We start from the raw sequence: 14940 nt of genomic DNA on the forward strand, positions 1-14940 counted from the left end.
CTCTCTGTGGTACCCATGCTGAGCTGGGAGCTGCCTCTTGGATACAGAGGCTGTGAGTATGGGTGCTGCTGTCCTCACAGCAGCAGGGCACTCCCTGGCCATTGGGAACCCAGGCGTGAGAAGTAAAGAACTCCCCATACTCTGGGAAGTCAAGACCAAGAATGGAGGGTGGGACATGATGGCCCTCTCCAGTGACTGTATAGACACCTCACCAGAATGTATAGGAAGTGAACTCTGTGACTAGAGCAGGCAGGTCCCAGTGGCCAGGGCTCTGCACTGACCAGTCAGTTGCTCCCTTTGCTCCTGATAGAAACCATTGAACAGAACCTGACGGCTTGTCTAGAGCGTCCTGTTCTTCCATTTTCCTGCTTGGAGCAAGGATCACAGGTGATATCAAGCACAGTACATGGGGCTCTTAGCCTCCTTCCAGTGCCTGTACTGCCCAGATCTCTCAGGGGTCACAGCCTGGTCTGCCATACTCTCTTTTTCCTGGGGGTGGGGGTGGTGGCAATATTTTAGAGTAGGGGAAAAGTAATTTACTTACCTTTCATAAAAAATATCATGAAAGGGAATCAGGGTTAGATATGTTGATAAACAATTTAATCCCAGCACTTGGGAGACAGAGACAGGGGATCTGTATGAATTTGAGGCCAGCCTACTCTACACAAAGAGTTACAGGCCAGCTAGGAGATCCTGTCTTGAAAGAAAGGAAGGGAGGAAGGGAGGAAGGAAGGAAGAATAAAAGGAAAGAAAAGCAAATGAAATGAAATCAGGGGACTGGGGAACACATCTGATCTTCATCCAAAGTGTAACCAAGCTTTGTCTGTGGTGTGTAAGAGAAAGCAAGCAGAAATTACAGTAAAAGGCAAAGAATTACACTGACTTTGTGGGTAGCCCAGTCTGGGGTCTGCACTATTCTTAATATGGGTATAATTTTGTCTGCGCATGTCTGCTTGCAGCTGAGCCTTCCTCCCTCAGAGCAACCTCCTCCCTACTCCCCACCAAAGTCCTAACCCTTAATTAAAACAAACAACAAACAAAGGATACCAGCCACTCTTCTCAGACTAAGCCCAGAGGTAGAAATGGAAGCTAGTGCTTTAGGGATATTGTGTTCCATAAATTATCTTGCCGTTTCCACTGTAGTTATTACATTGTTTCATAACAAAATTACTTTGAACCATAAAGTTATAAATACATTTTAAAAGTCCCACTTGGTAAGTTAGGTTTCGTCTGTGTGGTCTTGTAGTTACTGTAGCAGAAGCTCTGAAGTGTAACATTTGAAATGAGCCCAGCACACGTGGAGAAGGCGGAGGAGGTCTCCCACCCCCACTCCTGCCCCAGCCCTGTCCTAGGCTGCCATCCTGCTCTGACAACCGGAGGATGCAGGACTCTTCCCATTGTCAAAACTAGTATGGAGGTGGGAGATGGGGACCCCAGAGGAGGCCCCAGCCACAGAGAGGATGAGATGCCATGCCAGCAGGTCTTAGCAAAGTGTCATTGTGGTTCATTTGCGTGTACATTGGCAGTTCAAGCACATTTTGAGGAGGGAATTAGGGATGGGGTCTTCCTAGATTAAAGAAGAGTCTGCCCTTTTGTTCTGTCATCCTAAGAATGTCTTCCAGCCTGGGGCTGGGATGGTCTGCATCTCCAGTTTTCAGCTGCTCAGGCACCTGGGTCCCCAGAAAATTCAGCAGATGTCTGGCAGTCCCTCAGTTTTCTGGAAGGAAGCTGCCTGCACCCCGCCCAATTCTCAAGTTCCTAATCCCCTGGCTGCTAGTGTTCCCACTCTTGGCACTACTGCACCACTGTCCCTACCCCTCCCCACCCTGCCACAGACAGCACCTCAATGAGTTGGGGCCTTCAACAATCCCAGCACTTGGGTCCCCTCCCGTGGGCTGTTGCCTGGGGAACCAGGGAGCAGTGGGAACGAGTTGCTGGCCTCGGCATGTTTCAATCAAGTTGCTGTGCTAGGAGCTGCTTAATCAAAGGCCTGTTATGGACTCATTAGTGTGGTCCACCACGGGCCGCCCCTCAGGAGAGTCCTGGGAAGGCTGGCTCAGGTCCCGCCCTCCAGGCACGCACCCTTGATCACCAAGGGGTTTCTCAGGCTCTTTGCAAGGAGCCCTGGGAAACTCTCCATCTGACCTGCCCCAGTCAGCCGGGTTCTCAGCAGTGAGGCCACACCCACATCAGCCTTCCTCCCCCTCCTGAAGGCATCAGCATTTTCTGCCTCTGACCTAGCCTGACTTTCCTTCCGGGTCTCGCCTCTGTGGTCACAGGCCACTCCTGGGCTTGTGGGAAGTAGGCTTGAAATGACTTATGGGCCTCTGGGTTGCTTCTGAGGGCCAGCTGTGTCCCCAGGAGTCTATTGAACTCCTGGGGTTTCACTCACAAATCAAACCCCACTAATGCCAAGAAGGGGCCTAGGCCTGTTTGGAGGGAGAACTCAACATGCAGAGCCTCTGCGCCCAGGCCCTTTGCAGGCAAAAGAGCAATGAGTGCCCACAGGCATAGGGTGCAGAGAGACAGCCCTCTATCCTTTGGCTGCTTGAACTGTCCCTGTAAGTCACAACTGGAGTGGGAAGGCCAAGGAGACTGTCTTGTATCAGCCTTCAGCAGTCCTCGAAGAGCTTACTCTCAGCTTGGCTGCCAGCCCAGGGAAAGGTGAGGCAAAACCATCCATCCTCCCAGTGCTGGAAGAGGGGAAGCTAAGGGAGCCTTTGTCAGAGCTGGTGAGATGGCCTCTGACAGGCTTCCATACATACCTCATCCTGGACTGCCACATGCTCCCCCATTTTCTACCACCTTAGGGGGACCCAGGCCTGGGGACGTCAGGCCCAAGGTACTAAAGAAGAGGCCGGTATAAACACACACACTGGGGGATGCGGCAGAGGCAGGAAGTACCTCAGGCCTCTACTCTTCCCAGAGTAGAGACATGGCTTTATCCATTCTGCTTCGTATTACCCTTAAGATTAGAGTCTATAAACCAAGTCCAGACCTTCATGAGAAGGTCTCCAGACCCAGGAACAGGCCAGTGCCCTTTCCTACCCCTGGCACCCCTTCACTGGGGGCTGAGGCATGCTTCTCCCTTGGCCTGTTGACTCTGAGTTGTCTGTCTTCTGAGCAGAGCCCCGCCCAGAGCTGAGTCAGTTCCACATCAGTTCTCAGCCAGAGCAATCTGAAGGAGACACTTCAGTCCCAGAGGTCACAGAGAGGTCATATGACCAAACATGAGATTATTTTTTTTTAGGCCCTGCAATGCTTTCTCAGCTGTGTGGTGTCTGATAGCTCACCCAGGTGGCGCCCTTAGTCCCAGCCACTCCCTAGCAGCCCAATGGGAGGTCCTGGCTGGGAGAAGACACCTCACAGCTGTTCCCAGTGGGAAACCTCTGCTAACTCTATCGAAGCCCAGGAACAGGCTCCCCAGATTCCTTCAGCCAAGGCCTTGTGTTCTTCTGTCCCCACACACACCTTTGGACGCTGTGTGGAAGCCAACCCAGGAGTCCCCAGCCCGGCCTCTAGCACTCCCTTCCTGGTGCCTCCCTTTCTCCTTGTGGTGGGCACAGCTGTACCTGGTCTCCTTTGCAAATATTGCCTGGGCTGTGAAGGCCTCATTGTTCAGTCCAGTGCCTATTAAGTTTTAGGACAAACTAATTCCCTGCTTTGTCACAGTGCAGGGGTCTAAGCCTGCTTCTGGCCACCAAAGCCAACTTCTCACCACCCACCCAGAGCAGGAAATGAATGAATACCCCCACAGCTCACACACAGGCCTCTGCCCTCCCAGTGTGGGAGTGTCTGCAGCCAGAGTGTGGAGAAACAGAACAGCTGACAGGAGTCCTTGCTGGTCTCTACCTTACTGCCATCTCGGGTGCCAGAGTTGCTCCTTGGCAGGCCTTGCCTCTGTAAAGAGCACATTTCCTTCCTGGAGAAGAGGAAAGGGAGGGAAAGAAAGCCAAGCTTGCTGGGAAGCAGAACAACGTGTCAACACATGGAGCAAACAAGGCCCAAGACAAAGTGTGGATTGTCACCCGTACCGAAGGAAGGAATGGGTGCTGTCAGCCACTTAGAAATCCGTTGACCGCAGATCTTGGAATGAGTGTCAGATCTGTAGCAGTCCAGCCTCTGCCTGCAGCACAACTGGGCCTGCCCAGGGCAGGCACCAACAAAAGGTCACTTTTCAGGTTCCTTTCTGGAACTTGCTAGAACCTGGAGAATTGAGAGGTTGTTGACAATCCTTTCTCACCACCAGTGAGCCAGGTTGTCCGACTGCACCGCACAGGTCCTGTGATATGAGCCCACTGGAGTGAGCTCTGAGCCTTGGCTCCAAACCCTCTGTCCAGCTGACTGGGCCTTCACAGTCAGACAGTGGCAGAGCTGCAGCCACAGCACAGTCCTCCTCCTCCTCCTCCTCCTCCTCTTCCTCCTCCTCTTCCTCCTCTTTCTCTTCTTCCTCCTCTTCCTCCTCCGGGCCTCTTCCTGCACTTCTAATCTGATCTCCTGGGGTGCCTTGTGAAGATGCGGGTGTCTCACATAGCCTTGGATAGGCCGTTGTAGAGAGTGTGTAGCCCAGCATCTGTGTTCTCCAGAGGCCCCCAAGGGAACATGCAACTTAGATTGGTCCAGGGGCCCTGCCTCTCTCCTTAGGGGTCTCCTCCCTCCAAGGGCATAAACCTCAGTGCTTTTTCCCGTCCTTCATGCAATTGTAATAGAATGCAGTGATGGTTTGCCATTGCTGCGATCTTTCTAGACTAGAGGAACTGTTAAATGTATGGACTCAGAATGAGATGTGGTGCACACCTTTAATCCCAGTGCTTAGGAGGCAGAGGCAGGAGGATTTGAGATCAGTCTGAGAGTTTGGGATCAGTCTGGCTTACAAAAGAAGTTCCAGAACAGCCACAACTAAAGAGAGAGACTCTTAAAACAAAGTCTGGGCTCTGGCCAGCAAGATGGCTTGGTGGTACATAGCAAGCTTCCCTCTCCGGTTGGCCAACGTGCTTTTCTGTTTGCCTCTTGTTAGCAGCTGGGTTTGTAATACTCAGGTTCTGGCCCCGTTGAAATGAGAAGATAGATGCCAGGCTGGGTTGAGGGTGCTGTTCCTCCAGATGCTTGGTAAAAACTACCATTACCTTCCCTATCGGAAAGAGCTAAGCCCTGAGTATCCGCACCTTCAGAGTTGGCGCACTTCCCCAAACAGGGAAAGAGCATGCTCCTGTTTTGAAGTCAGGAAGATTGGCTTTTCCTTGTCTGCACCCAGTCATCTGCACACTGAGAACTAGAGTCACCTCCCTTGCAAGCCCATAGCAGGACTCAAGGGAGAGATACAGGTTAACACGTAACACAGGTTCCTGGGTATAAGGTAGAAACTTACTGTTCTGATCCTCGATGTCCTGTTACTGTGACAGAGGCTGGCCACTCTAAGTGGACAGTACGGTTCAGGAGCTCCAAGCCCTAGCCCTGCACAGGCTTTTCCCACAGTGGCATCACAAGGGCGAGTCTGTTCCCAGCGAGGGCTCCCAGGAGCTACTCCGTCATAGCTGTCTATCTCCAGTATCCTGTTGATAAGATCTGTTAACATTCTCGGCTCCAGCTCTGAAATATACAAAGAACAGGGCCTGTTTGTTCAGTCTAAGCTTCTAAGGTTTAACTCCCAAAGGAAATTAAATCAGGTGCCTGGAGCTATGACAGTCTGCCGTGTTTCTTTGCAGAGAATGTCACCCTTAATATTATGTGAACCTCGTGTATAATTTTTTCCCCTTTAATTCTTTTAAAACAATGTGGTTTCCAGCAGAAACCGGCAAATCTCAAAAAGTGAAAATGAAGGCACAGCTAGGATTTGTCCCCGTCTGGGGGTCTTGTCACCCCCTCCCCCAACTGAGTACAAAATGAAGTCCACACACAGACGGTGTCACCCTTGGTGGCAGCTCTGCTGAAAGCCTCCATAACTCACCAGTTCCAGACCTTTGACAGAGGGACTGGCTTAGGACTGGACTGTTGGTGGCCTTACCTTTCTTGTTGTTGAAAAACACCCTTGGGAGTCTCCTTGGGTGGCCACTGTTCTTGGAACCTCCCCCACCCCATCCTACCCCAGCCTGCCAGTTCCAGACCTATTTACCATTCTGGTGGAGAGCTCCTCCCTCCAGATGATTTGAGGGTTAGAAATGAACCCACACTGGAGTCGCTGTAACATAACTGGGCTGGAGGTATGCTTATGTTTGTGCTAGCATCTCCAGAGAAGGCAACAAGCCCCGGAAATGCCAAAAATATGAATGTGACTTTTTATTACTCAAGCGGACTGGTGATAGCCAGTGGAGAAACTCGGCTTGGGAGAGGGGACCCATGGAATAAGAGGAGGGAGGGCTCAGGCTCCAGGAAGGAAGGCCAGGTGTGACTGGATGTGGCTGAGGACCAGAAAGTGCCAGATAGACTGGAAAGAGCCAGCCAGTCCCCTGTGGGGGTCTTGGAGGAGGAAAAGAAATGAATGCCTTGGGAGGACACTCTTCATGGACACTGTTGGTTTTCTCTCCCTCCCTCTCTCCCTCCCCCTCCTCCTTCCCAATGCTGGTCAGTGCTGTTTGCTCCTGTTTGGAGAAGGTGGGTCCTGTTCCTCTAGGGAGCTGCTAGTTGAGTGGGAACTAGGCTTGCCTGCCCTAGAAGGAGACATGAGTCAGTGTCCTCTACCTCAGTGTCTAAGGCATCACATTTCAGGCCAAGACAGGACTGGGATATGGCCTTGCTTTGGCCCCACAGGGCAGGTGCCATAACCTCTTTGTGCCTCAGTTCCTCCATCTGGAAGGAGACTGAAAGAGATAAGGTGTGAGCAGTCAGTGTGGTGTCTGCTATTGGCTTCCTTGTGCCCTCCATCTTGCACGTTGCTTTCCCCTTCCTTGTTGTTTCCTTCCTTTGCTGCCTCACTTTATCTCATGGAAACTTCTGCCCTTACAGTGGAACAACTCCCAAGGGAAATTAAAGGGTATTTTCTCAGATTTTTGATTCACCACCTTCTGAAAGGGCGGATTTCCCTGAGAGGAACCCTTCACTTTCGTTTGCACCCTCTATGTATGGCACAGGGTCTGCCAGAGAAATGGAGAGGCCCTGTGGACAAGGGCAGGGAGGAGGTTGGAGGAGCAAAGACGACAAGTCATGGAGAAGCATGAGAAAACTTGCTTAGGGCATAAGGATGACAGATACTCCAGCAGGTGGTGGGGCTCGCTGGCTTGAACACCAAAGCTTGTGGCTAACAGCATCAGAGTAAAGCAGGGGAGTGGGGAGGTAGGAGACACCCAGAGAAGAGGTAGCTCAGAAGTCTAGAAGTGCATAGCTGCTGACTGGGGTCTGCTGGGACAGCCCTGACAGATAATGCTGTGGTTGCAACAGGAACTGAAGAGTCCACCCACCTCTGTGAAAAGCCAGGCAGGCTCTCATTCTCTGAGGTTCAGGTTTTTTGGTCTTTTTTTGTCCTGTCGTTACCTGCTTCCCTGCCCCCCAGTGGTAGAGATGGGATCCAGGACTTGTGCTCCACCCCTGGGGCCCATCTAAACCCCAGACAGGGCTTGCACTCCAAAGTCAAGTGGATTCCTTTGGCCCTACATGGTTGGGAGAAGGAGGTGGGAACACGTGAGCTTGACCAGGCAAAGAAAGACCTTGGCAAGAGCTCTCCCATGGCCTTCAGCTTTCCTGTCCTTCTCTGTTGCCCTGCAAACACAGGCCAAACAGCCTAAAGACGTGGGTTTCCACCCACCTTCCAGCTCCCTTCTGAGGCCAGCATTGCCCACCTTCCAGATGCCATCCCTTTCTCCACTGCCTCCGCCCCACCTCTCTGCCCCTCTCTAGCCGGTATTCCCAGCAGGTGGTGGTGGGAGGCGCTGAGAGTGCAGTCTTTTTTGAAACCCTCAAGTACTTCCCTCTGTCCCTAGAACTAATCAGTGGGTCATCCCTCCTCCACAGCTGAAAGAAACACCCCTTGCTTTGCAGTTGGCAAAAAAGAGTGGGTTTTTTGGTTTTTTGTTTTGTTTTTTTTTTTAAATAAAAACCTGCCTTTTGCTTTCTTTCCCAGATTCTGTTGACAGAAGAGTTTGTAGAGAAAATGTTGGAGGACTTAGAAGATCTAACTTCTCCAGAGGAAGTGAGCCTATTTCATTTCTCACTGATAGAGGGCTCCTGGGCTGGGCGTCAGAACATGGACCTACGTGTGTGTGTGTGTGTGTGTGTGTGTGTGTGTGTGTGTGTGTGTACATGCGCGCGCTCCCATCTTTGGAGTGAAGTCCAGGGATAATCTGGAGGGGAGCCCTGAGAATGTTAAATGACTTTATTTTTCTTGTTTTGATGAACCACCCTGCCCTGCCCCCACCCTTATGAGGACACCCAGCACACTGAATTGCCAGCTCTTGAGAACCTCATTGAAAAAGTAGCCAGGGCCTTCAGGCTAGAGTTTTCCCCAGCCCCTGCTGTTCCCTGGCAGGTTCTGAACAGAAAGCCCATGTTTGCTGCCAGAGAACATCCCACTGGGGAGTTCTAGTGGGCAGGAGGGGACTCCTGCTCTTGCCTTGGGCCACCCAAGAGCCACACTCCCTCCCTTCTCCAGCTATAGCTTGCCTCTCTCAGCCTCTTCCTGGCTAGCTCGAGCCTGAGGAGCTGGCCAGCCAGGTGGGGTTGTCTCTCCCCTTGGCTGCTTCTCTGGAGTACAGGAATGGAGTCCATAATCCCTTTTGTTTTTCTTCCTTGTTCCTGGCCTCCTCATTTGCAGGGACTTACCTCATCTTGGAAAGTCCCTTTTCTTCCTGCTGCCTCCTGTAACCAGCACCCGGGAAACAGGCAGGCCGTCCTTCCTGCCCAGTGATCCGTGGGGAGTGGGAGGCATTGCAAGCTTCTCTGCCCCCTTCCCCTGCCTGTGGCAGAGACTGCCCCGTCCCTTCCATCACCCTAATGTGCTTGAAGCAAAGTACCTCACCTCCCAGACAGATAGAAACTCCTCAGAGCTGGTCACCCCAATAGACCCATGCCTTCCCTGCCCCTGCCCCTGCCCCAGGGATCCAGCTTGATCAATTCATGCATTTGCACAGTCCGAGGTTATGAAGTACCCACTCTGTGCCAGCCAGTCACCCCTACAAGTCACGGCCTCAGAGGCCTAGCTCCCCATTCAGTCAGACCAAAGCCAGCTGCCCAGAGTGCTTCCGGAGAGGTCTTGTCACACTGCATGGCATTACGCCAAGCTGCTGCTTTGAGCTTGGGTGTTGAGTGGGCAGGAGGAGGACAGTCCAGGCAGGAGAGACAGGAGCCAAGGGGAGCTTAGGAAAGTAGGTCACGACAAATGACTTTCTCTGCCTCTTTCCTGTCCAGATGCCGTCCCCACCCTGCCCCAGGCTCCACTTTGTCCTGGGTCTACAGTCCCCCAAGAGAGAAAGCAGAGGGAGCAGCCAGGAAGTGTCAGTTTGTCCACCTCCAGCCTAGCTCCAGGCAGGCTGCAGCATGATGCTCTCCTCCTGTGCCTGGCTCTGACTTACAGCCTCACCCAGAGACAGTGGGAGTTAGAGCCCCAGCACTGACCCAAGCCAGGGAGACCTATTCAGCACCAGCTGTGTGCTGGGCTCCATACAAGGTTCTAGAACCCAGAAAGAACAAGAAGTCAGCTTCTCCTCCTCTCCCAAGCAAAGACCCCAGGTGAGGGAGAGAAAATTACAAGACTGTCGTTGATTTTAAAAGACCTTGGCTCTCATCTGGGGTCACTCTGAACAGAGAACCCTGGGAAGCAGGGTGACGGACAGTGGGTAGAGAGGAAGTTTCCTTCTGAGAATGGACACAGACCACCTTCATCCTGTACTTCTCCCAGCAGGGTCAGATTTTGGGGCTGAATTGCTCCTTCCTTGTGGACCCTTTGACAGAGCAGTGGAGGACAGATTCTAGACTGAGAAAGAGTCCATGACAACGACAGACCTCTCCTGTAATATCTACTCCCTGCTGGTCCCCATCCTCCAGCCCCAGGGCCCCAGGGAACAGATTCCTTACAGGATTTTGGCTCAAAGCAGAACCAAGGGAAAGAGCAGGAGAGAGTCTACATAGGAGCCAAAGCCTGCCTTCTGCAGCCTGCTGAGCACTGACAGTGCCAGAGGAAAGGGGCGCCTGAACCAGCCGCACGCACACTCACACGCACCCTGAGTCTAGCCTTTGAGAGGTCTACAGTAGCCTGTCTTGTTCCCAACAGCCTAATGACAGGGTGTGGGGCAGCGTGCTGCCTCTCTCTGGGCACTGTCTTAGAAGGCAGCTAACTACTCTGCTTGCTCTCTTCACAGTTTAAACTTCCCAAAGAGTACAGCTGGCCTGAAAAGAAGCTCAAAGTGTCCATCCTCCCCGACGTGGTGTTCGACAGTCCGCTGCACTAGCCTGAGCTAGGCCCTGCAGGGGCCAAGAGGAGCCCAGCTGCTCCTAGTGACTTCCAGTGTGGCAGCTTGTAAAGGAGACACCCATGAATAAAAGGGCAAATGTGAGGGATGACTGCAAAGTACCACACCCATCACAGGCCCCGCCCACCTCGGGCTCAGCGGGGCCTCACTCCTAGCAACCAAGCCCATGTGACCAGGCCCCTGTCCTACGTGTCAGTGAGTGAGTAAGGGTGCACCTGCAGACCCTCCCCACACACCCGCTGATGCCCCAGGTTTCACTGATGCGCTCCTGGGATAAGACATCATACAGCCTGGTGTGCAGAATGCACATGAGGACACTGCCTGATCAGCCCCAGTGAGCTTCTCAGGCTGCTCCACCCTGCGGAACCGTTGCTTTTTCTTTCCTGAGAATGTTGTGGAAACCGGATGGTATTTTTATTGCTCAGCAAAGATGGTTCAGAAGCCATGTATATAGTGATTTTTAAACAGGACTTATTTCTAGATGAACTTTATTGTTCTCTTAGACAAGGGTTTGGGGGCTCTGCCCCCCCCCATCCCACATACCCTCTTCCTAAAAAGATGCTTGGTGCTGCCTGTCTGCTCTGGACCCTGGAGAAGGCTGGGGACAGCTGACATACTCCATGTAGACCTGGGTATAGATTTGCTGTGGCCTGGAAGGTGTGCCACTGCCTTCCAAGTGAAGTAGGCTTCTACAAGACTCTGGGGACTTGAGGGACTCAAGGACATGGTGGCCCTAGCTATGTCTTCCAGTCTTTCTTACCCAGCCAGGCCTCCCAAGAAGAGGGTAAAGCCCACTGCCTCCCCATCCTGCTCAGGGCCCCCAGCGCTTTGATCCCCCCTTCCCTTGAGTCCCAGCGCCCACGCTGTCTAGCTTATGTCCTTTCATTTTGCTGACACTGCTCCCTGTGGCCCTTCATCTTTCCCACATCCATTCTGTACCTGTCTTCTATCACTGTCTCTTCCTGCAGCCTGGCCCTCTTGTGGGTTCCCTGCTCTCACTCCCAGGACTGCAGATCTGCTTGCCTTCCAGGGACATTTGGGAGCTGTGTAGGAGAGATCTCCCTCTTCTGAACTGGAACTGGCAAGCCCCTTCCAGCATTCTTGCCTGCCTCTAGATCAGGGTGGATGGGGATGGTCTTCGTTCATTCTTTAAATTCAAATGTCTCCAAGGAAAGATATGTTATCTGCCAGGGGCCCTGCAGGAGCTCCCCTGCTCTGGCTGCCTCTACCCACCACCTACAACGGGTGCCTCCAGGGGCCTTGTGAATCCTGTCTGGGGTCTCAAAGAAGCAGAAATTGGCCTTTGAAGGAATGGCTCCATCTGGCCTCATCTGCATATCCTAGGTCTAAGCTTAACCAGCACTTAGAGGCAGACCCATCAGGAGCATCTGAGAGAGGCTGGCTGCAGACCCTAACCAGCCAATCAATATAGATGCCTGTCTGGAACAGACACCATACCGCCCTGGGACTTTTCCACAAGGACATTTCAAACCCTACCTTTAAAGCTCTTGTCTTCTGAAAGTTTATGGGCCAAGAAATGCTATCAGCACAGCCTATGTTCCTTGCCATCACCAGTGTGGTAATAGTACTCCCTCCCTAATTCTCTCCGGAGACCTGCCTCAGGGCCCCTTCTGCATTCTCCCCTATCTCCATTTGTCTGGCTTTGGGGCAAGAATGCATGCTATGAGCATCACGTAGTTTATGTTAGTACTGTGGTCAACAACTTGCCCTTATTCTGTGAGATCTTTGCAGACAGGTGGTTGCCACCACCTGCTTGGGTGGCTCCATACTTGGGGAGCAGGGACTGGCAGGTAGGCTCCAGATGTCCATAGGTCCTGAGGTCTTTCCTCCCCCTGCCCTGTCAGGCACCTCAGGAATGTCTAAAATCCTGCTGGGTCCAGACCCCCATCACTCCTGTAGTGGCTGATCTCAGCCTGGTCTGACCAGGTCTCCTTTCCCTCGGGCTCTGGTTTCTTCCAGAGGAATCTCAGGGAAAGAGGTTCACCATTAAACTGCTGGCTGGGAAGAGACCCTAACATCGGATTAAGCAAGACTGGCCTTACCAAGACATGTGATGGGTGCTCTGTAGAGGGACCCTTTCTTTCCCTCCCCGAACCAGCTCTTTGGGGTTGTTAATCCGTCATGGGGAGGGGTTCAGGAGTCTTCCTCCCTGACTCTACATTTCCCCACCCTTCAACCTTCCAAGTCCACAGGACCAGAGATTCTGAAAGGAAGGGACTTCAACTTCCTGTAACTCAAGCTTCCGGGGCCTGTGTGGACTGCAGAGGGTGGCTGTGCCAGCTGCCGTGCTAAGGAAGCACGGTACTCCTTTTCCAAGTGAGACACTCCAACAGGGCTTGTAGAAGCTGTGGGAGTGAGTCTAAAGGGCGAGGGCATGTACACTGCAGACCCTGGGTCCTGGGACTGAGTCTTGAGATTGATAGCAGGGAGAGAACATGAAGCTTGGTGCCCCTATGGGGCAGATCAGAAAACTCCCTGAACTGTATTTTTTTAACCTGGTCTTCCCTCTCTGGCTTCCATGATGTTGGTGCCAGGTGAGGTGTCTGGGTCCCTGTTACAAGTCAGGAACCCTGTTGGGAGACCCGCTTTTGTACAAAGATCTGAATGCTGCAATGAACAGACTTTTGTACATTTTTATATCAGTTTTTAATGTCAGTGGCGACTCAGTTCCTGGGGCTACAGCTGGCTCAGGATTTTTGTAAGAAATTTTGAGTGACTCACTTAGATTTTGTTCCCACTTGTCCCTCTTCCTCTGTGTAATCTAAGTGCATTAAACATATCTGCAGGAGCGTCGGGGCGTGCTTCTTTCTGCCATGCTACGGTGTGAATGTGAGTGTGCGTGTGGGAGTGTGTGCGCACGCGCGCGCACGTGTGTGTGTTTTCCTGGGATGAGTATGGCACGGGGGATGGAACTTGTGACCTTGCCACATGCTGAGCAAATGCTCTACCTCTGAGTTATATCCCTGCTGGACCTTTCTGCATGCCTAAAGTAGAGGAACAAGAAGATCAGCACCCTGGCAACCTCAGAGAAGTAGAATGAGCCTTAGAGGAAACCCTGGGGTGCCAAACACGCATGCATACATGCATACATGCATACACGCACGAGCGCTTGCAGAATCCTCCTTTACAGGTCTTGTTTCCCTTAAGGTCAAGGGGGTTGGAGCTGGAACACAGTCTCTGGTAATAGGTGCTTCTCTGCTATTTTATCGCTTCGTTCCTCTTTAGGTTTAAGTTGCTGCTGCTGCTGCTGCTACTACTTGTTTGAGAAAGGGTCTCATCATCATGTAGCCCAAGCTGGCTTCAAAATCATCATCTTCCTGCCTCAGCCTCCCAAGCGCCAGAACCACAAGTGTGGTATAGGAGCACGCCTCCAGCTGTTTACCCCTCCTCTGCCTAATCTGATCTTCGGTTCTAAAGAGGCCCAAAGGTGCCTAAAGGCTTTCTCACTTCCAGTTTTGCAGGCTCTGTTCTCCCTTATAGCTAGCTATTTTCTACCAGGCATCTAAATCAAGCCTCTTCTGCATGGGCCTGGGGCTGCATTCGGGTCTGGAAAATCTCAGAACCAGCCAACACAGGCCAGCTCACCCTTCCAGAGACACCCAAGCTAGGTAAAGAGGCAAAGTGGTATACTGTCTTTCCCTGGGCTGCCCAGTGGCATCTGCCTTTTGAGGGCCCTCATATCAATAGAGGCCTGTGCTGGGGTCGGGGAGGGATTGGGGGCAGCCTAGGCAGTAAGTACTAGCATCCACACAGGCTTCTTGGAACCCTTGGAACCATCTGGGGCCTTCCACATTCTTCCCCTTCTCTATCCAAGCAAGTGGCAGGGCCTTTCTCCTGATCCTCAGCATGGGCTGGTAGCACTCAGGACTAGTGACAGGCCCTGAGACATCACAAGGCAGAGAGCAGATTCAGTTCCCATGTGGAGGCTAGCCCCTTTTCTCATTACCTATGACTAGCTATCTGGAGGACTCGTTTCCCAAGAAATTAGCGTCCATCTTCCCCTTATGACATCTTCTGAACTCTGAGAATGGCTGGCCTCTGAGCAACGGAGTAGGTCCTTCCTGGACCCTTGGTCCCTGCAGAACCCAGGACAAGAGAACAAGAGGGAGAGTAAACGCCAGATCAGCAAGACCAGGGTATCCATGACCATGTCTTTCCCGCTTAACTTACCCTTAACTTACCCTTCTTACCTAACCTACCAGGAAAACACGAGTCAGTGAAGATCTTGTCCCAAAGACCACAGAAAGGGAGGTCTATACCAGGCCAAAGTTGTCTAGAAAGACAAGAGCTGTCTAGAGTCCCAGTCTCTAGAGCAGAAGCCCCTTCTTATGACTTCAGGGGATCTGGCATGTGGGCTCTAATGTCTCCTCTAGGAAGACCTCAGAGTTACTGTGGGCATCTAATCTGGGTCCTTAAGTGGGGGCCTCTGCTCCAGCATTAGGGGGTAGGAGAAGAGCCCAAGAGATTTGCCAAACTGGCCCAACCACAAGGGAAAGCAAGCTGAAGTCACTGCACAGCCTGT

The 14940-nt window shown here is 52.3% G+C and overlaps 1 protein-coding gene and 1 long non-coding RNA gene across 4 annotated transcripts in view; one reads left to right on the forward strand and one right to left on the reverse strand.

Moving 5' to 3' along the window:
- The window catches only part of Sufu (SUFU negative regulator of hedgehog signaling), a 100957-nt gene extending 87753 nt beyond the window's left edge, over positions 1-13204 (forward strand). For both annotated transcript variants that reach the window (NM_001024899.2, NM_001439944.1), the window contains 2 exon segments: positions 8054-8122; positions 10287-13204. In NM_001024899.2, the coding sequence (NP_001020070.1) occupies positions 8054-8122; positions 10287-10376 (159 nt within the window). In that variant the 3' untranslated portion in view covers positions 10377-13204.
- LOC134484077 (uncharacterized) lies at positions 1040-9166 on the reverse strand. Of its 2 annotated transcripts, XR_015653489.1 has the most exons (4): positions 8752-9166; positions 5369-5589; positions 4035-4206; positions 1040-3922 (listed from the first exon to the last, which is right to left on the reverse strand). It is a non-coding gene; the product is annotated as an uncharacterized LOC134484077 (long non-coding RNA). The 2 variants fall into 2 exon arrangements; XR_015653488.1 differs by lacking the exons at positions 1040-3922; positions 4035-4206 and having other exon boundaries at positions 4786-5589.
- Positions 13205-14940: the final 1736 nt, after the last annotated feature.

Source organism: Rattus norvegicus, chromosome 1, assembly GCF_021556685.1.
Source record: "Rattus norvegicus strain SHRSP/BbbUtx chromosome 1, alternate assembly SHRSP_T2T, whole genome shotgun sequence".
Taxonomy (NCBI): Eukaryota; Metazoa; Chordata; class Mammalia; order Rodentia; family Muridae; genus Rattus; species Rattus norvegicus.